The sequence below is a fragment of the Haliaeetus leucocephalus genome, unplaced genomic scaffold, assembly GCF_000737465.1.
Source record: "Haliaeetus leucocephalus isolate CR32 unplaced genomic scaffold, Haliaeetus_leucocephalus-4.0 Scaffold217, whole genome shotgun sequence".
NCBI classification, from domain to species: Eukaryota; Metazoa; Chordata; class Aves; order Accipitriformes; family Accipitridae; genus Haliaeetus; species Haliaeetus leucocephalus.
In genome coordinates this window covers 6,210,719-6,233,041 of record NW_010972653.1, presented here as the reverse complement: position 1 = coordinate 6,233,041, position 22,323 = coordinate 6,210,719, and the positions used below count along the sequence as shown (strand labels likewise).

Below are 22,323 nucleotides of genomic sequence, written 5' to 3'. Positions count from 1 at the left end.
TCTCCCCTCCCCTCACTCATCCCCGCCCCGCCATGCCGGACCAGATCTCCGTGTCGGAATTCGTGTCCGAGACCAATGAGGATTACAAGTCACCTACCGCCTCCAACTTCACCACCCGGATGGCCCAGTGCAGGAACACGGTGGCGGCCATCGAGGAGGTGAGCCCCGGGAGGGGAGGCGCGCCGGGGCGGGGAGCGGGCTGCGCAGCCCCCTCCGGCCTGGCTGCCCGCCGCAGCGGCAGCGGCAGCAGCAGCAGCAGAGAACAAGGCGCTACCGGCGCTGTCTCTTGCCGCTCCCTCTCCCCGCCCGGCCCCGAGGAGCGCCCTCGGCTGCCGTTGAGAGGAAATGGGGCTCGCCCGGGTGGAGAGGGGAAAGAAAAGGAGAGGGGGGAAGGGCTGAGGCGCTGCTGCCCCCCGGCCCGCGGAGCTCGCGCTCCGCCCGCCTCCCCGCTCTGAGCTCGCCCCTCAGCGCACGGCGGGGCAGGGGCTCCGGCCGCCCCCCACCGTCGCGTCTCTCAGCCTGGGGGCAGAGGAGCCCAAGCACTCGTTTCTCTCTCCTCCTGGAGTCCGAGGAGCCCCGAGCCGGTCGCTTCCGCCCATCTGCCTTGTTACCTGGAGGGAGTCTTGAACTCTCCAGCCTCCCCACTCTGCCTCTTGCTTCACAGCGACACCTGAGCCGCCTCGGCCCCGCCGCGCCTCCTTCCCGCGCCGCCAGCTGCCGTGTGGGGCTTGGGGCCTGGCAGCCCCGGCGGTCCGGGGGGGTTGGAGTGTCCTTTCCCCCCGTGTGTGTTCGTCTGCCTGCCTCTTGGCACAGGTGGGATTTAATCTTCTTTCCAGTCCCCGCATGTAGAAATTTAACCCCCCCCCTCCTCGGGCATATGCTTTAAGGTAGCCTTCCCTCAGGAACCGCTCCTCCAGGCTCGTGAGGCGATGCCTGCCCCTCCCGGGGAGGCGAGAACACGCCGACCCCAAAGCGGCGCCGGTTCAGCCTCCCCTCGGTGCGCGGGAGCCTGAGCCCCCTCTTTTTTTGCCTCCTCTTGGACAGCCTGGGCTGCGGATGCTTCGTGTGAGCCGCTTTTGTCTGGCAAAGAGACCTGTTTGTTTTTCTTTCTTTAAAGTTACTTGAAACGTGCCGTTGAACCTGACGGTAAGAGCCCTCCGTACCGCGGAGGGTGGCTGCCAGCACTGGAGCGGGGGGAGTGAGAGAGAGACTCTTTTCCCTCCTGTTTCAAATCAGAGGGAAATCTGGGACAGGTCTGAACACAGTGAGAGCACATTCCACATCCCAGTCATACACGCACAATGAAATGAGAAGCGTCTATGTATCTTGATTCCCCTAGCAGCTTTTCTGAAGTAACTTGTGGGAGGGGGGAAATCTTACTTGTGATGCAGATTAATTTGCTCCATCTACCTGTTACATCAGTTCTTACAGTGTGCGTTTAGTTGATCTGTTTTGCAGTAAGCATATATTTTAAAAAGAGCCTCTTCAGCAAAGAGAATCTTGTCAGTAGTTGATGTCCCTTCTTACAAAAGAACTGCCACTAGCAATGGATTATTAACGTGTCTTAAGTGAACAAAACCCAGGTTAGGTGTTTAAACACCCTCTTCAAGATTTTCCTGTTTTGCCAGTTCCCAAAACCACTAAAGCAAGGAGTTGAATTCAAAATAATCTGCACAGAAGGAATTACTGTTTTGTTCCTGAGGTAATTTTCTTCCCTGCAAGCTTGCACTTAAATGCCTGGATTTAATTATACCTTATTAGCCTGATAGACTTAAGATCAACAATTCTGTATCAAAGACAACTTTTTCTTAAAGAATATTTATAATAGTGAATGATTTTAGTTGTAAGGTAGAGCTGCTTAATAATTGATTAACACAAAATCAAAGTTAGTGTAAGCGTTTGGGTCAAAAGCAGTTTTGCTAGATTTAGAGATTTTTATTACAGGTCTCACAAAAATTGGTCTTTCTCTAACCCTCAATTTGCAAAGCTGTATGGTTGCAAAAATGTTATATCATTTCTCAGAAAAAACATGCAAAGAAGTTTTTGGTTTTCATGTCTGATGATACAAAATTTATATATGATACCATGAAATTTGTAACATACATATCTTAAGGTCTTTTAAAGATTTAACTCAGTAAGTTGCGTCTTGAAAACCTTTTTTTTTTCACATTAAGAGAATTATATTAATTTAAAAATTTGAATATGGTGGATTCCTAATCTGCTTGGCATTTGTTTTCGTGTCATCTCTGATAAGCTGCTGTTTGATTTTTAAAGAAACTCAATCAGTATGTTACATCTTTGTATCCCTGCATATTTCAGATATTAGACACTGTCTGCTAGCTTAGGTAAAAAATTATCTTTTATGATAATGATGATAAAGAATGTGCCTAGTGTCTTACAGATCTAATTAAAGTTTGCAAGGCAGGAGATGAGAGATTGCACTGCCTATAGCTGCTTTTAATAGTATTGATCTATCTAGCACCTCTGGCAAAATATCAGCAGTTGCTGCCTGTTTGTGCTGCTGTCCTAAAGCATGTGTTGAAATGACTACTGAAGTTTTTTCTTTGTGATTTATTGAGACCAACAAACAAATTTTCATCGTTTCAAAACTGTGAAATCTTTTTTCAGACTTAGACTTCCTTGGTTTGGAAATACTCATGTCCTTTAGCATGACGTGCCTGGTTTTTCAGGTTAAATGTGATGCTTTGATAAAAAGCTGTCTATAAATTGTGTAATAGAGAAGTCAGTGCTCAGCACCTTTTTTCTAAAAGACTAGGCAAGAATCAGTTCATCAGCTTGTTATGAGCTAAGATTTAGTAAAGAATGTGTCTAAAAATGTACAGGTAATAAAAAGAATTGTGTATTTCCAGTGTCACAAGTACTGTGAAGCATCAGTTTCCAGTGCACGCTGCTCTGTTGCCGTAGACAGTACAGTTCTGAAAACTAGGAAGTCTGGCTGTGTATGATTTAGGAAATGTGTTATTCAAAACTGTTAATAGGTAAGTTGAATCCATGCTGACTGCTGGCTTTGTGTATGCATTGATTTTAACAAGTGACTGTAAGAGCTAGTTTATTAACGGAAGACAGTTAAGTTTTCATTTTCCAGGATATTGTATACATGTATTAAATCAACAAATTAACTGGTTAATGCTCATACTTTGAGGATGTCTCTTAACTGGTTTTCCCAGCAAATCTGGTTCTGGAATGGACTGTGCAACTGCCTGCATGAAGCCAGCTTGAGTCTCCCAAGCCTTGCACTCCCTTGGGAGCAGAGGCAGAGGGGGAGGCAGTGCAAAAGCACACGAGGTGGGGGCTAGTGTGACTTATTAGCCTGAGCTCAGCTCTGTGCAAACACAGATAGCTGTTTTCAGATCCCAATGGGAAGTCTTTTGCACTTATATTAACACTGCTGGCTACTGGTTTTGCAATTCTGTCTTAGTTAATTAGCAGATATCTAATTGTGTCTTAAAAGTTTAGTTAGTGAGGCCTTGCTTTCAGTGATGGAGTGGAAAAGGCTTGTTAAGTGAGGAAATCAATAAGATATTGGACAATTATAAGTGTATAATTTACCGATATGTCTCTGTGGGCAATGGTATTGCCTTAAATGAGTATTTTCTGAACTTGGATTAACTGACCTCTGTCAGTTGCAGAATATGATTGATTTTTAGTATCAGTTGAAAATACTTTGAGTTTTACTGTTTTATGTGATTGTATAGACTGATTACAGACCCAGGATCATGGCCTTGAGATCACCAGAAGCGCCTGCATTGCAGTTTGGGAACTGATGCCTATTCAAACACTTGGAGAAAGAGGATCCTTTGCTCTCAGTTGTGGAAAAGGGATTAGGAAAGGCATGCTCGTGGAACACAACGTGATTTCAAAGGAAAAGGAATCATATAATTTCTGCATTGTTCACAGATTAGGATGTTGCTTAGCAAAATGGTGGGAATCTTTAGCTTCTGCTAAAACAAAATTACAAGTGAGCAGTATACATCACAGGCCATTACAGGTTACTGTTTAATCTTTGCATGTATGATAGTGACTAAGATTAAACAAGTTTTAATTGATAGAGTGCAGGGCATAGTCATATGTGTGGGGGAGGGGTTGCTTGAAATCAGTAATCGAGTCTGACAAATGCAGTCTTTTTAGTTGACTGTTTCTATTAAAGGTCCCAGGATCTAAAAATGTGTGGTGACCATTCTTAAGCTATGAACGCTTAAAAATCTGATTTTAGTACTGCTATTACTTAGAACATACACTTCTCTCTTTTATGTGCTATAAGTTAAAATAGTCCCTAAACTGTAAAAGAGCCTGCAAAGTGGTTCTAATAGCTGTGATCATTAAAGATTTTTAGAAATTATTTTATAGAGTGATTTAATGACTAGAATCCAAGTGTCCCACTTTTTTTTGAAGCATGGGTTAAGTTTTACAATAAAGGCTGGAACTGAAGCCCATAAAAATCCTACCCGTTTATTCTACCTGTTTATCATGGTCCAGTGCTTGTGGACCAAGAAAGAAAGGTGGGGGGCTGTTGTGCAGGCTGCTATGTAAATGGAGTAGCAGACAGTTCATGTGCTGAAGACATTTCCAAGTCAGAACTTGAGATGCAAAGTTTACTGCACCTGCTTAAAACTTCACTGCATGCACAGATTTCCCTATAGAGAGAGAGGAGAATGGAAACATTGGGAGAAGTTTAATAGGTTACTGGAACACCCTCCGCGGCATAGTAGCGCTTGCTACTGGTATAAATGTGTTGTAAGAAGTAGACAGGATGAACGTGGTGGAAAGATTTAAAACATACAACCAAAAGAAATAGTATAGTGGTACCAAAGATGGTCTTAGTTCTCTGGATAGAAATAGATTTTAATTGTCTGGGGTCCATTTAAAAGCCGCTCTCCAAGAATTTCTGTAAAAACCGTGAAATTAACATTAAAGCCATAACTTGTAATTTCAGTTCTCTACTTGCCTTTGTTCTATAGGTCCTATTCCATGATTATTGCAGCTCAATGATTCTGTTCTTTTACAATTTAAAAGGGGGGGGGTTTGTTGGTTTTTGGTTGTGCGGTTTTGTTTTTTCTTTTGTAATTTCCACTCCTAGGAATGCAGCATGTCATTTCAGTATCAAATCCTTTTCTTCCTCACCGTCACTTAGAATGCAAGTTTTTGTATCAGAAATGGTAACGACTTCTTGCCACCTAAGGCAATCCCACAGTTTTCAGCTGGCTTGGAGAGGCGTAAGGGATCGATGCTTATTGAATTTCATCTCTCTTGTACATTAAAATTCTGTAATTCTCTCTGCTCCATTTTGGTTCTGCAGAGCTAACAGGTGAGAGGTGATAACAGCTTGGTAGGATGGGTGGGTGTGAGACTGCATACATGTATACACATGTGTGTTTTTAAAATTTATACTTTCCTCATCATGTATTTTTTGCTTGTTAGGTCTTTAGGACTGGAGTTCTGTCTTCCCATACTACGTGATTGTGACTTGCTTTTGAAAGCTATGTGATGAAGGTGTTTTCGTATACTTTGAGAAGCAGTAGGAAATGTCATATATTGTAGTACGTTTTGGGAAATTGACTACTATTGTTTGTATATTTCCTTTTAATAAAATATATCTTTGTGCCCACTATAACCTGCTCTTTGGTAGAGCATATTTGCACACTTTTCTTACCTCATTATTAAATACAGTTCCATAAATAGGTGTTGTTTAAAACTTTTCATGTGTTCCACTTCTGCTTCCTTCCTGGAATCGTGATTCTCTGTCATCAGCATCCAAAGAGGTTTCTGGGAAAGTCATTATGACACAAGTGGCATGATGATTTCAAAAGGAGTGTGGGAATTTTTTTCTTTTTGAGAGGAATATAGAGGGTGGAAGTTGCAGAAATACCGGAGGTAAACTGTAGGTCTTCAGCTGGAGCTTTGTGCATATTTTACAATACAGAATTTAAATTGTAAAACCTTTAAAGTACAGACACTGTGCAGTCGCTTAAAACAATTTCAAATCATATAAGTAGATTGCTGTGCACCTTACCTTGGTGCATCCGATGATGCATTTGCTTCCTATTACCAAATGCCCATTCCCTGTAGGAGGATCAATGGGAAATATGTAAATTTCTGAAGTATTTTACTAACTGTGGCTTTTGTCTTTTGATTTTTTCCTAGTGCTGCTGCATTTCTCAGAACCATGTTATCTGGATTTAGTGTACTTCATGCTGATGCTAAAAGAGAGTAGATGTGGAAAGTGGCTAATTCTGCTCAGGTTTAACCCACCTTCACTTCCTCTTCTCATCTTCATGTTGTTCTGTGTGTACCATAATATACAGCAATGCTGGGTAAAGGTGAGGCCTTCGTTCTGAAAGGCAAAGTCACAGGACAAAAGCTAATCCCTGCTCCAAAGCACTTACAGTCCACATGTCAAATGGACATTGCTGATGAATACATGTGGAGGAATCCAAGAAAACTTGGTGCACCTGACTAGTGTACTGTGTTTGTACCTGAACCACTGTGAAATTGTTTCTTTTTATTCATATGCATTAGAGTAGTGGTTCTCAAACATTTTAGTTCAACTCTTAAATCTTCTATTTTTTTTATAATTTCCACCTTCCACGTGCGTGCATATAAGTATATGTATTATGTACAACCATTCCCTGTCTAAAATCCTGTTCCCCAGCTTCTGAGCCTCACTCTTAACCCACACTATCTGTCTGCCCTGTTTCCCCAGAAACAACCTTTGCACCTGAAGCTCCACAAAAGTTGGGCTTAGCCCAATTTAGGTTAGCTCTTCCCTCTATCGTCTTGGATATCAAGCTTCTCGATACTTTCTCGATGTTTTCAGTCTCCTAATCTCTCAATTTCTTGAAACTCCTTTGCTACAGAGGTTATTGGTGCTTTGCCCTACCTCATGGAACTCCCTAGCCTTGCCCCCTCTGCAGCAGCCTTGGCCCAGCCCTGTCCATGGTACTAGAGCCATGGCTGGGGCTCAGATGGGCTTCATGCTAAGCTGGACTGTCTCTCAAGCATGGGCTAGCAGCAAGAGTCTTCACTTGCCCTCCATCCTCACTGGCTCTAAATAAATGTTATATTCTTCATGAAGTTGCTAGAGAGGGAAGAAGAGATTGTTCTCTGAGTGAAATCTTTCTGCAGCTTCTCCAGCTGCGGGGATATCTTCCACCGTTGCTCCCCTTCCCAGTCTATGTTTAATGATCTGTAGAGCTCAGAAGAGTTTGTGGATGTTATAAAATGTAATTATTGGTAAGATAAGTACCAACTAAGCATTGGTAAGAAAACATGAAGGGGTGATTCTAAAAAAACAAATGGGTGTTTGTGGCTGGAGTTAGTCTGATCAGAGGGAGGGGGGGTCATGAGTGAACAGGAGATTATTGGTGTTTCCTACTAATAAGAATTAGAATCAAAGACCATTGTCTTACATTTAACGCAAAGGAGAGTGCTGTTACAAGTATGGAGAGGGATTCATTGCATAGAAGACAAACTGAAAGGTTTAGTATCATGAGTGGATGTGACTGAGGAAGACTGTGTTTGTCAAAGCCAGAATGTTGAAATAATCAAAATTAAATTATGAGATCATGGGTAGAAACCTTAGCTTAGAGTGAAAGGCTATATTTTAGAGATACTATGCAGAAGGGGTGTACATCGTTGATGATAAACAGGTTTCAGTTTAAGAGAACCCATTGGTTATGGTCTGGTAAAGTGGGCTGTCTGCTAACACCGCAAGCATGGAGGAATAGTGCAAGAGGAATAAAAAAGAGCTGTATTTCAGACACATTATGTTCAGGCATCTATGATGACAAGCCAAGATGCTGACTTTTACAGAAGGAAACAGACAGAAGCAGGAGAAGTTAATGTGAGAATCACTGATTTAAAGGCAGGAATCAAGTGGATGTTGTTGATCAGACTGGAAACAAGTGAAGTGTTTGTTGAATAGTTGGGGCTCAATTCATTGTGTGCTAAAAGCAAAACAAAAAGCAAAAACAAGGCAAAACGAGAAAAAATTGTATTTAGAGAAAAAGTCATTAAACTGAGAGCTGGTGAGGTCAGCAGAACTGAAGAGTTTATGTAATAAAGCATGAAGAATGTTCATGAAGTATCCCAAGAAAGGGGAAAATTATGGGAAAAACTACAGACTTGAAACACCCCAAGAAGAATGTCACAAATGAGCAGAGCCTGTCAAAAATGGGAAGAAAAAGCCAGGTAGTCAGAAGAAAGTTTTTCATTAAAGAGTATGTGTAAAGATAAAAGACAAATTTGTAAAAGTCAAGTTTCTTTAGGAATGACAGCAAGCAGTAAAGAAAACAAAAACACTCTTCAAGCACGTAGCATTGTGAGGAGAAAAAGAAAGGATAATACACAGTTAGAATGTAGTAGTATTAAAGATAATGTAGGTACTGCCAAATCTAAATGAGTGCTCTGCTGCAGTTTTTGAGCTCAAAGTATGGGAGAAGGTAGAATGGATAGTAAGAATAGAGATGCAAGTCACCAAAGCAACAAACAAAACCGTGAGCTGAAAGCACTCAGTTTGTTGGGGCTGGTTAACTTATTTTCCAGGATTCAGAAAGAACTAGGATGATGACTAGCAAATACTGCTGACAAATCCTGTAAAGAATAGGATGATATGTGATTAAAGCACAGAGGGTTAAAAAAGCAGGGATGGAGAGAAAAGGAGAAGTATTTACAGCTAGTAAAAATGATTGCAAAGGATGCAGAAATGCAGACCATGACTGTTAAATCAAGGAGGAGATATGTTCTTCTCAAAGATTGCAAGTACCCCTGGATGAGTGGCAGGCTAGCAAAGTAACCAGTTCCCATTCCTGCTTCCAGAAATGCTTGAAAAATACTGTAAACAAGTATTTACAGCAACTGTCACTGCTATGCAAGAAGATGGTACTTTCCCATTTGCTTTCATTTTTTAAGTTGTAGCATAGTCAGATGTGCAAGAACTTCACATCAGGAGAGTTTATGTGGCTCCTTGTTTATACTTGCATCAGTGCTGGCAATTTCTTATGGAAAAACAGAATTACTGACAATCATACTTGTAAAGCTGTAGAGGGTGATTACACCCGGGTTTCATGTAAAGTTAAAAATCTCTGCTTTGGTCCATTTTAATGGAGACAGATTCTGCCCCCTCCCCAAACCCAGCTAGAAAATGTATATCAAGTTATGGGACAAACAGAAGTTTGGTGCTCGTAACTATTGATTTTATTGCAAGCTGATGGTAGGATTGTTTCTCTTTTTTTCCTGGCCTTTTACCCACGCAGTCTCATGTTTGTTAGCACAAAGCTCCAGCTCTTCTGTATGCAAAATGCTTACTGTATGCAGTTGTTCTTTTATGTGGACTAAATCCAGACTTCTTTCATGAAGTTTACATCAGTGTAGGGATTAAGTGGAGGAGTAAATTTGGCTAGGAAACAACAAAAAATGGGAACACAGGAAAAAGTAAGACTTGGAAAGTAATAGACGGTTGACGTATCTTAAGAGGTAATATGAGGATCAGTCGAAAGTGAAGAGCAAGAAAATGGAATCTGCATTAAAGACAAACTGGGAGTTGAGAGAGTCATGCAGAGGCAGAAGTACTATGATAGCATATGAGGAGTGGAGGATCAGGAATTGGCAAGTAGGCAGAAACATTAAGGAGGGGATAAGGAAATGCATCAAAAGTCTAAGGAAGTTCAGAGGAATCAGAATTGACAGGAACTGCAAAGGAAGGGGGGGTGCGGCAGTGTTTATGCAGGAAGTAGGATGAAAACGCCAGGCGGATAATGTGCAGGGAGGGCTAATGTGAAAAGGATCAGTACAGTAAGGAGGCAGGCAGGGATATAGGGAAGGGATAGTGATGGAGGAAAGTGGATAATGGTAGTGTCATAGCTACATCCTACCCTATACTTTAGGAGAGTGGAAGAAGAGTTCTGCATGTTATATATCCAGAAAATGGGACATAGTACTATGTATTATGCAGACTTTATTAGCTGTTATATATATCTCAGTTTTATTTGGAAAGAGAGAATAATTTACCTTATGGGGGAGAATTTATTGATGGAGGCGCTGAGATACAGCACTGTAACTGAATAGCTTTTTTCTTGTGAGCAATGCTGCTTTGCAGGAAATAAGCTTGGGTAGTGTGATTCAGTAGTTCTCATCTAGAGTAGTAAGCTTTGTTTTCAAGTGAGTAGGTGTTGGACAGAATTTGAAAAATTTGCTTCTTTGTATGTGGGAACTCTGTTTCACAGAAATATTTACTATGGAAGTGACATTGTGCAATGAAGTGTGTTTCTTTGGAGTATGATCTTTAAGAGGTGGCTGTAAAAGTTAACATGAAAGAACCTGCAGTATAAATTCTACCATCTGACTTGTTAAACCAAGAAGAAATAGAGAATTGAGAGGGAAGGCTGAAACTCTGCTCCTCATTGTCTTGGAGCAGTATGCTATATAGAACCATCTGCTGTTTGTGGACCCCTCAGCTATCCCTGATTAAAGATCAGATTATCAATGTAGTTCTAGTCTGAAATCTATAATTCTGTCTAGGCATTATGCTAAGTATGTGTGTAGATACATCAAAAGAGCTGAAGTGATTAGAGCCGAACAAATTACTTTTATGTTCCTGAAAGCTTTGTTCTGCATTTAGAAGGCATATAGGAAGGGGAAAAAAGGAGTGGAGTGATGTGAACATTCATACAGATTATTTTCTCATGTTTTATGGTTTCTGTTCTTTGTTAGTGAAAGATTTCTTTCCTAGGATATGCAATTTCATGGAAACTTAGACTGTATTCTAGGGAAGTCAACTTAGAAATAAATGCATTTACTAATCATTTTAAGCCCCTTCAATCAAACAGGATTACTGTTTGGCTATAGCAATAGGAGTGGAAATTTCCTTAGCACATGCAAAAACAGAGCCCCTGCTCTGTTGTCACATGCAAAACATGCAGTATAGAGTCTTGCAAGGCACATGTTTTTAATCATTTGTTTGTTTTCCAGACCTGTAGGTGTATGTTACACAACAACAGAAAAAATAACCAGCAGAGTCCTCCTACACTTTGAGCTCCATGTAGACTAGATGCTAGCGGCGCTGAAGAGAGTAGCATTGAAGAAGCAATGAAGTAGTAAATCTCTTGTAAGCTGCTTTTTGTTTGGTTTCATTCATTCTTTTGCTTAGTTCATTCTCTTCTGTTGCTTAACTGCTCTGGTTGTGGATGACAAGCTTTTCACGTAAGTATCGTCAGTCAGTCTTTCTGTGCTAGGGATGGAGTAGTAGGGTTTGCCACTGCCTTTCCTGTCCCCCAACCCATATGGATGTGGTGATCGTGCAAGGACGTGTGGTGCTTGGTTACATATAGATTGAGGCATTTGTCTCTTCAGTTTCAGTCAGTTGATTCAGTAGCTCTTTCCTATTTCTTTTAAGAACACACCAAAAGTGCTCAGAGGCCTGGACCTGCTTCTCTGTTCTAAACTGCTTCAATTTTAAATACAGAAGTTGTTCAGTGTTTTGTCTTGGGTAGCAGCTGTGTACAAATTTACCTTCCTAATCCTCAGTGGTATAGGGAAGTACTGTTTGCTCCATTTTGTAGGTATCTTCTATGTGCATGAACTCCCTAATTACTTTGGCAAAGGTCACCCTGGGGGGAAAGCTTTTAGTTTTACATCAAATATGATGTAAATGGGTATTTTATATCTACTGTTTGGTACACTAATAATTGTGTGACTTAAGATTCACTTACACTTCTAGGAAGCTCACCTTCATGACAGGAGTGCCTGAACTGTTAATTTCAGTTATACTTTAAGCTGTTGAAATTCCAGCAGAATTTAAGATCATTGTTTTCAAGACTGTAATAGTGTCTTGAGATTTCTCTAGTCAGACACCTAAAATGAATGACAATATATGACAGTTTGGATGCATTCATTCATTTAAAAATTCCCAAATGGAAATTAATAGAATATTATGTTTATGCGTTTATACAAGAACTCAAGCTCTTTACCAATAGCTACAGCATGACAAATCATCAACAAAATGAAATTAGTGCGATTTCTTTTTTCCATTTAACCACAAGAGGAAGATACTGATGTTATCAAATGTTTGATGGCCATAAGTGGGTTAATCTTATATTTGCATTAGCTGCTGTTAATTATGCTGTCATGCAGTTACTTTAATGGGGAAAAAAGTTTTAATGCTGAGAGACCATGCAGAGATTTTTTTTGAACATGGTATTCTGAATTATAGAGAGGTTGGAGTGAAAATCACAGGCTGAAGTCTGGAAGCTGCTATAGAATACAAATAATTTTACAGTGTTTCAAGAGAAAATGAGTTTTATCGTTTGACAGTGGGCTTTCATGTAAGAACTGGCGAATGAGAAAGGTTAACTATACAAAATGTATTAAATTGTAAAAGGAAATAACTCTCCACTGAAGAAAACTAAGCTGTAGTAATGAATATGCCACCAGTGTTATAGATTGATGCCTTTCATAAACTTCTACCCTAATAATAGAGAGGTGATGTCTGATGTATTGCTTTACCTCTGCTTATCCTAATTTTGACAGCTGGTTCAGTGTTTCCCTAGGAATACTTGGTACATTTGAGGTGATTTGTCTTTGTCTCTTCTGGAGTGCCCTCTAGTTACCTGCCATTCTTTGTTGTGGGAGTATGGTGTCCTAAAAGTTCCAGGTGTATCATGAACTAGATAAAAGTTTGTGTGCCTTTTATTCCCTTTCAGAATGGCCCCCCTCATATATATCTCTGCCAAAGATGTTTGTAATACAGATTTTATTATTTATTTCTGTTAAGAAGTTCTCAGAGGCCTGTTAAGATTGAGGTTTGATTGTGCTACGTTGATGTAGACTCTCTTCTTTTCTTGGTTAATTTCTGGTCCCTAGAATTATTGGATAAATAAAGAAGATAAATGAAGAAAAACTCAAAGGAGTGCTGGATGGGGAGGGATAGGTCAGTTTATGGCATCCGGTTGATATGTGCACACGCCACAAAGCTTTTCATTTTTAGGGTAAAGTAAGTGCATCATATATAGGGAAAACTTACTATTTAGTTTTTCTTCATTTTGTAGAGATTGCAACTGGGATATTTGCCCATTTCAAGTACAGGGTTTCAAGACTACTAAAACCAAATTAGACTATTGATACAGGAACTTTTGAGCATCTGGAAAGTGTTTTGCTTGTTGAGTACTCCCATAAATAACAAAATTCTCTAGTTAAAAGGCTTGTCATATGCAGTATAAAAGGGCATTATGTTCTGCAAAGATTAATTCTCGTTGGCTCTGATGGTGTATAAAAGGACTTAATACTAGGGAAAAGAGTACTGAATTGAGAAATCTGCAAAAGGAAAATCCCATCAGGCTAGTTCATTGTAAATGCTGTTGAGTGGTGCAGGGTGAGGATCAGCCTCTTCCAACAGCTGGGCTCCAAACCATGAAGGGCTTTGATGGATGCTGACAGCAGACAGAAATGCAAAAACGTGAAGCTAGAGAAAAGTTTCTTGCAGGCGGAGGACCAGAGAATTTTGACACGGGTAAAGGGGTGGTAAAGTTTACTTGGCTGTTCAAGACAGTCCTCACTGGAACTTTATCTTGTTATCTATGTTACTTTGTTTTACATAGTGATATATCTTAGCATGTTGAAGCATGTAATACTAAATACATAGATATGGATATCAGAAATTGGCTAGTGCAACTGAAAAATTAAACAACAATTAAATAATAAATAAGGGAGTTTTATTTAAATACCTTTTGTTTAAAAATGAGCCACCGTAAAGAGGAAGTGCATCAAGTCTATTATGTTGCTTATGAGATCTGTATGTGAAGTCCAGTCATCTTGTCTTTGAAAGCAGATAGCTGCAATGTTGGTGGTGAAATTATGAAAAGAGAAGGAAAATGTATTTCTCAGTATAAAATGCAGGAGGTGGATGTGTTCTGGAGAAATAGTTAACATAAGTGGCCTCTGTTCTTTTCTCTTAGGCAAGAGGTTTTTATTATACAAAAATGCTTGGTGCCCCGTCCCATCCCATCCTGTCCCCCCCCGCTTAAGTATCTCTTGCATTTCCAATTTAATGTAGCTAGGGAAGTGTGTGGAAATTGAATGATTAATACACAAATACAGCACCTTTTTTGTTCAGTGTGCAACAGTACCATGTAGTAACATGTATTAATGATGTAAGATTTTGTAGGTTCTGAACCTCTTGATTTAGGGTTTCTCTTTGTTGATAGAAGTGGTTTGTTAAAGAATTCTTTTAGGCATCACTTCTTTGTTTTAATAAAAAATGAAGTCATTATACAAAGTCGTCATGCTCAGTTGTGGGTTTTGTATACAACATTGAGGAGTGTCAAATTTTCCCATCTTTTACCTTTGCAACAGAATTACCTTTTATTAATTTCCCAAAGCAGCTGTATTACCTCTTTCCACTATGCATACCCTTAGCTGTATGCACGATAGTTTAGAGCCAAAATGTTTACTACGTTTTTCTGCCAGATTGACCAGTGCTTGTTCAAACAGATTGCCTTGGCATTGGGCCCACAAGAATGACAAACCCAGATGCTGGAGAAATAATGCTTTTGAGGAAAGGGACTTTGCAGAGACAATTCTGCCATAAACCCTATCATTTTTATCGCATGTCTGTCTCTGTACCTTCACATTCTCTTTAAGCAGGCAAGTCTTATGCCTAAGAGCTTATTTATACAAATTAACTGTCATAGCTACTATATAATATAATGTTCTAGAACACTTCTTCACATGCACACTCCAAATAAAGTAATTACCCAAAGCTAAAGTTTTAAAAATTATTATTCTTCTAGAATACGTTCAGAGGCTGGAATGCCTTGCCCCAAACTATGCCTGTGAAGGTTTCTTCTACCCTTTGTATCAGTCCCTCCCTGAATGTTCCAGGTGATCAGTGGAAGGAAACTGGAGAGGATTTAGAAAAGAAACTAATACATGGAGGGAGGAAATGACGTAACAGTAGGAGAATGGAAAGAGGGTTTTGGAGGGGAATAACATAATGTAGGAAGCTTTTTACCACCTTCTGTAACAGAAAGGTGGATTGAGGCCAGCAGTGTAGACGGTTCATTTCTAATAGAAAAATAACAAACTGAGATAGAATGTCTGTGGATATCTCTGATCTTTTGAGTCGCAGAGGATTAATTACAGCAAGTATCAGATTGCCTGTAAAGATACACCAGAAAAGCCAAATGATTGTGCTTGCTGGGTAAGACTTCAAAACTTGATACTGCTACTTTTTAAACAAGACCAGTCCAGTAAGGCACAAGAGCTGGTTCGTGCTCTGCTGTATCTACAGTAGTTATTTGATCACTTATCTTTTCCTTACTAACTGACCAAGGTTCTTTGTGCATCCTTTTATTTTTGGGAAGGACATTCCTATTTGTGTTCAGCATTTGCAGCAGCCTCTCACATTATTACTTACTCTGAAATACTGGAATAGGTGAAGTACGGAAGGATTTATGGCTGTTGAGTAGCCCGATATGTTAATGCAAATTGCTAAAATTGAGAGTGAGATTAGATTTTTGTTTTAAAGATATAATGGTTAAGATAATTGTTTATATTGGATCTAAAGTCAGTATGTTGATATTTTATTTGTATCTTTGTCAGTTAGATGTGCAGTATGGGGAAGAACACATAGTTTTCCTGTCTCCAAGATTATTTTTCAAATTACTTGACAATTTATTTCCCAAAATTTTGTAACTGCTTTAGCAGTACTTCCAAGCATTTTTGTTGTTGTTGTTCCAATGGACTCTTTATTTTAAAAAAAAAAAAAAAAGGAAAAAAAGTTACCATACACTTTTCACAAATTCAGATCCAATTCTATGAATACTTTCAGCAAAAACCCCATCTAAATAACCCAAAATGTGAAACAGTTAATTCTAGCATTTCTAAAATGAAGCTGCTGCAGATAGGAAGAAAGGAATGTATTAGAGACTTTCAACTGTTTTAAATAAAAAAATAGAGCAAAGATGATGGCTGACTCCTTCCCCTTCCTCCCTCATTACTTCCCGCAGTAGGCTGTCACACTCATAAGGAGCTGCGAGAAGTCAAGTTTAGGTTTTTTTTCTTTCCCTTGTCTGGAGTTAGAAAGCTTGGGCTTCTTGTTTCTCTTGAGAATAGCCTGTTGGGCTATGTAGTGTTTCTGGTTGAGAGTGTCTCAGTCTTTTCTTTTTAAACTGACTGCTGGAAACTGGGAGATGGATGTGTATGTGCTTTTCTTTGCTTGCTGCCCTAAACATCTGCTGTTGTATCACACTACTGATAGAGGATATCAGGTTAAATGGAGTGTTGATCTGACCCAGAATGGCTATTTTTCTGTTCCTCTACAGATAAATAGTTATTTTCTGGGCCACAAAGAAATAAGGCACTGGTGTAAGGACACTTACATGAGATAAAAACACAGACTTCTGCGGTAAGTTTGACAGAAAATATGTTTCATGAACATCTAACCACTTGAGTTTGGGGACTCTATTTATGCTGCTACTGCCCTGTTTTTCCCCATACCCTTTGTTTCTGTAAAAGGTGCCAAAATCATCTTTGGGATGTCCAATTACTCAGTTTCTGCCTTCCTGCTTTTTTTCCCTCCCCCAATTAAATATGATAAAAATAGAACAGTTTGTTTTCCCCCCACTCCACTGAAAAGAGCAAATAACACATTCATTTTATGTGCCAACCTGAAATGTATTAAATGTATTTATTAATTTGAGCCAATACCCCTTCCAGAAGAAGGAAGCCTATATATTGCACAAATCCATTTAGACTATATAGATTTTTGGATTGATGCTAGTTTTGAGTTGGTTTTTTTTGCGGGGGGAAGCAGCAATTAAATGCTTGAATGTTGTATTTCCCAGTGGGGTTAAATCTTTCTAGGCGATGTGAAACAGACTTGGAACAGCTTTGTTGTTATTATTTTAAAGTGTCAGGGCAGATTGTGGCATATGAAGTAGGACGTAGAATAACATTTCAGGAAGTTTCAGTAACCTCGGACTGATTTCGTCTTGGTGAAATGGGTCTGGTTCTAATTAGTTGGCACATTTTATTGTTCAGAGTAAAAAGCTTTGAGGCAGTTAAAATGGAAATTGGCCTTTGGCAAGTGAAACTGGACATTGTTCCTCCATAAGGAAAAAAGCTTTACTACTGATCACTGGTAGTTGAGTCCTTCTTTCTCTAGTGTTCATCTTAAAAGCTGTGTTTTCTTCTGTTTATTTTGTTACGCTTGTTGCTTTCCCTGTTATACTTATTGCAGGCATGTTTGTTGCTAAATTCTCCTGAGGCATGTAGAACTTTAAAATACGTTGTGTAATGATTTGACTTGTTGCTTCTACACTCTATATGGGCCTCAGAAATACATTTACTTCATTATCGGAATTTTGAAATTTTCAGCCTGTGGCACCCCAAATACCTAATGCTTGTATTACTGAATACCTTGTGAAAAATACATTAGCAGTATGTCCAAAGCATATCTGTGATGGCTGACAAAATGTTAGCCTCAGCTTGCTAGAAAAAAAACAACATGAATTACAATTTTTAAAAGATTTGCATATTGCAGGTAATTTTAGGGTTGGGGGTTTTGTGGGGTATATGATCATGTGTGGTAACTGCACAGTGATAAACTAGTTGAAGCTACAGCAAGAAAAATGAAAAATGACAGCTTTTTCAAGCGTGGCAAATGAACTTAGACATCTTTTGTAATTGTTTTCACTGTGTGGCCTTAGGTTGTAAGGTAAAACAGTTTTCAAACTGAATCATGTTTCTATCCCGTTTTAAGAGAGATTAGCTATTGCATTTTGAAGAAGAGTACTGATGTGAGCACCGGGTTTGATAATAAATTTCCTAATATTCATGTATTTTAATCCAATATTGCCATTTATTTAGAAGCCTTGAAATTCACATCAGGATAACAAGATCAATACCAGGCCTATCATAACATACTGTTTTAGACTTGTCAAACAAGTGATCTCTGTGATCTCTGGATATGCTACAGCAACTCCACATAGATTCTGATATAAAAAGTAATTCACCTTAAAAATGGTTTTAGAAGATTAACATTAGAAGTCACATAAAAATAAATGAACAGAAGACATAAATACTGCATTCAGAAAAATATTGCACTGAGAAGGGCACAGTCAGGAAGGTCACTTTTGAGTTTGTTTCAGTTCACACTGCATAGAACCACTTCTACAATAAAGTAGCTTCTTTTCTAATGTACTGTATAGAATGTGGTGGTTTTTTCCCTAAATCAAAGGTCAATTTACTGTTTTTAACAAGAGGGAAGTCTGAGTGCTCATCAGTAGAGTGGGACTATGAAAATTATTTATATGGCCTCTTTGACTACATTGCACTGAAATAAACAGATGCCAAAATAAACAGTCTTGCAATAGAGTTTTCTGAGTCAAAACTAGCAGCATTACATGAGAGTACAAAACGATTCCACTATCTGAATTACATAGTCACTTGTTTTCTGGTTCAGAGATTTACTGGGCATTTTAAGTGGGTAAAAAGAAATGCTAGAATATGCAATGTCAGAAGCCATTTTAAATTTCACTGCTTCTAAAACCGTACTAAAGTGCACAAAACAGTTGAATTAGGGGAGGGTAGCATTTTGGCGTGTGTGTGCATTGGTGTGGTGTGTGTATATTTATGAAATAAATACAGGATCAAAAATTCAGAGTATAATAAAGCTACAGCTGTATTTAAACTGATTTCTAAGTGCTAAGATTTGGACAAAGAAAAGGATGAGAAAATATGAAGAATGGAACTAAAGAGCTAACATTTTCAAATTTTATGCTGAAATGACTCCTTTGAAACACTAGTTGTGAATAGGTGCCAATGTCTTTCATTTAAACAAAGGCAAAGTCCCCCTCCCCATTTTTTGGTCTATAAGCAAGACTAAAATACAGCATTAAAGATACAAAGTTCTTCAGTATTTTGTCCGTTAATCTGTAGGCATACGTAGCCACTCTTAAATGCAGCATTATCAAAAGATTTTGCAAAGGAATGGAGGACTAGAAGAAACCTCCTACAGGAGCAAGTCTTAATTTCTTACCACGATAGGAAACAACATAATAATCTTTCATAAATTTATTCAGGTCCCTCTTGAAATGGCTAGGTATCTGTTACCCTTTATCCTCTGTTTGGAAAGGTTTCCAGAATTGGATTTGTTTTTCCCAATTTCTAGTCACAGTTTGTTCAGGTACAGCTTTTACTCAGCTGTTCTTATACTAACATTATTTTTTAGCTTAAATATTTCTTTTTCTTCTTTGTTACCACCAGTAAGGAATTTAGGTAGGACCCTTTCCATTCAGGAGAGAGGAGGCTACCTACAGCCTATCTGTGAGGGTAACTGAACAAGCACAAGGTATAGGCAATCAGTGTCATATTATCCAAACAAAATCCTACTGATCGTTAGTTCCCTAGATGATAGCCCAAACACCTTGAGTGACTAGGGATCATTTCGGGAAGGCAGCCAGTTCTTCCTACATTTCGTGTTTTTTAATTTTTTTTAAAATTATTTATTTATTTAAGCATGTTGTGATTTTTTTGTTTGTTTATTTAATGAGTACATTCCAATTCCCTCTAGCTATCTGCTTGACCTAGCCGATTTTAAGTTTACTACAGCTTATTCCCAGTAATGTAATTATAAAACCAGAGCAGTTCAAGAAAGACTTTTTGTTCCATTCCATGCTTCACATACTAGCAGATGAAAGCAACACCTACATTGCCTCCCATTTTGTCTGTGTAATTTCTCCATAAGTGTTTATCAGAGTCAAAAATCCAGTGGTTGAGAGAGACATGTAAGCTGTCAAGACCAACATTTTGGACCTTTTTTGCATTTCAAAGAGTATGTAGTATTCAGTGAGGTGGGGTTTGGGATTTTGTTTGTTTTGTTTGTTTCCTTGTCTTTGGGGGAAGATGATCTCCTGTATCTTCATGGTTTTGTTTTTCATGGCTATACCACTTTGGCACCCTGCAGTGATACTGCAAACATCTGGTAAACTAGATCCCTATATTCTCCTTAGTTTTTTCTGACTGATCTCCGAGTTCGTATATGTATTTTTACCTTGGATACACAACTTTGCAGACTTTACTGTTGAATTTCTTCCCATTCTCATTAATCACATAAATGAATTGAATCGACAGTAAAGTGCTCATATTTTAAAGAGTGAAACATAGTTTATTTTTGTGAGTTTGTTCATTTTGCTAATTACAATATACTTTTAGGTTTTATATGCAAATGAAATTGCATGGAGTACTGACTGTCACAAATGACTTCAATTCCTCACCTTTTTTGGTTGGGTTTTTTTTTTTTTTGACTGGGAGAGGGAAGAAATAACCACTTGAGTCTATGTTGCTTTGATACAAAGGTAGGATAGTTTGCTACTGGGATAATTTTTCTCTGTTTTTTATGGCTTTTGGAGTGGATCATCTACCTCAACAGAAGCTGAGCTAAGTTCTCAGCTAGCAAAGTCAGTGTTAGTCAAGGTGGTGTTTAGCCTGCTCCAGTCTTATTGGTTCCCTGGATGTTTCAGCATTGTTATACAGACTCGGTGTCTGTTATCACCATAAAAATGTGGTAGCAGTTCCCAGAAAGACACACAGCCTGTTCTGTTGTGGTGACTGAATATGTGAAGAAATGTCAAGACTAATGTAATGCTAAGGGTTAAAAAAGATGTAGCTGGTAAAGATAACAGCATAGTAAAAGTGCTTGCCACACTCATGCAGCTACTGAATTCTTGTTCAGAAATGTCCCTGGAGGATTCTTCAGCAGGAGCACCTGGATATGTTGGTCCTCCTACTCATTCCTGTTTTTCCTGTTGTCTTTTCTGTTGGGTTGTATCAAGGGACTACCTGTTAGCCAGGGTTGGAAAGCTGACCCAACTGAAAAATAACTTTTTTTTCCCCTTTGCATCATTTTAAACATGGATCACTTCTCTTCTGCAATTTATGACACATCCCTGCAAGCACTTGCAACTGGCACAGCTGAAAAGGCAGGCAGGGGAAGAAGGGAGGACCCTAGGAAGCCTGACCTGGCAGTCCTGTACATTTTCACCACACTAGGGCTTTAGGTTTTGCTCATTCTGGAGACCTCAGTACTGTCTGTGGGGCTTTTTTTTCCTGTCATCCTTGTTTTGATTTTTTACATAGGCCGGCTGGCTGAGATAGCTAGATGCTAGAATTGTCATCATTGGTATGTTAGGGACATTAGCTATCATTCCTCTTGGACCCTGGCTATGCTGTGCCTTACAGGTTTGCTCTTCTGCTGCCTAATCCCAGTGAAAGCGGGACTTGGTTGAGAGAAGTTGCAAACCAAAATGATGACTTTGGTTGAGGAAGAGGACTTGAAGTTTTTCCCTTACCCAGAGTCTGTGTTTCCTGAGTGAGGCAGTCGTGGGCCAGAAGATTTTATGAATCCATAGGTCTATCTGGATCCCTGACCACAGTAGTACAAGTGGTTCATAATTCATGCAATGCATGTATCTTTCCAACACTTCTCTTTTTTAAGAAGTACTGTCTTCTTTTTTTTCTTCTCTCCCTCCCCCAAACTAAGGTGCGGAGGTCAAATAATTTGTCAACTGCACATGCAAATCTGAGACTTATCTGGGAACTGAATCTGTAACTTTTCAGTCTCTGGCCATCAGGCTTCTCTTTCGACTGTTATTTATATTACTTGTAGTTGGAGACATACTTTTTGCTTTGTCTCCAAGAGGGTAGTTGCCTTTGATGCAGTCATCGATGAAATTTTCATTCCTCTGTAGTCAGCTGATCAGTTGGTGCTTTTCTGAGATTATTTTTAGAAATCAGCAAATACACAATGAGGGAGTTTAGTTCGTGTACTCCCATCCAGACAGTTGACTAATCTAACCTTTGAGATCGCACTGTTTACAGGTTTGTTATAGTGGATGCAATTCAGATTGCTGAAGAGGGTGAATAGAGCTGTGTGTGACTTTTATGAGCTTTCTTAGGGCTTTTTTTCCCCTTCCTCTGTTCTTCAGAATTCCAGGTGAAAAGGCCTCTGCATTTCTCCTGCTAATGTTTCAGATGTGAACTATAAAGATGCTGGAGGTAAAACTTCCAATGGATATATCTGTACCATGACACTATAACATTAATGTTAAGGCAACATCCAAAACTGTTGGTTTCCGTGGAATGCTGCAGAGATTTTGCCCAGCTATTTGTGGTCTGAATGGATTCAGTTTAAGAATACTCCCGTAAATGTGAGGGATAATATTTCTTTTTGCATTCAGTTTGTTAAAATAATTGGATAGGGTCCTAGGGACTGACTTTTCCATGTCATTTCTCTTACACAAATTATTAACA

General features: G+C 39.2%; 1 protein-coding gene across 1 annotated transcript in view; it reads left to right on the top strand.

The window, feature by feature from the left end:
- The first annotated feature begins 32 nt into the window (after nt 1-32).
- Nucleotides 33-22,323, top strand: part of ASAP2 (ArfGAP with SH3 domain, ankyrin repeat and PH domain 2) — a 90,719-nt gene continuing 68,428 nt past the window's right edge. Inside the window, exon 1 of the mRNA XM_010566693.1 lies at nt 33-158. Within this exon, the coding sequence (XP_010564995.1) occupies nt 33-158 (126 nt within the window). The remainder of the gene's footprint in view (nt 159-22,323) is intronic.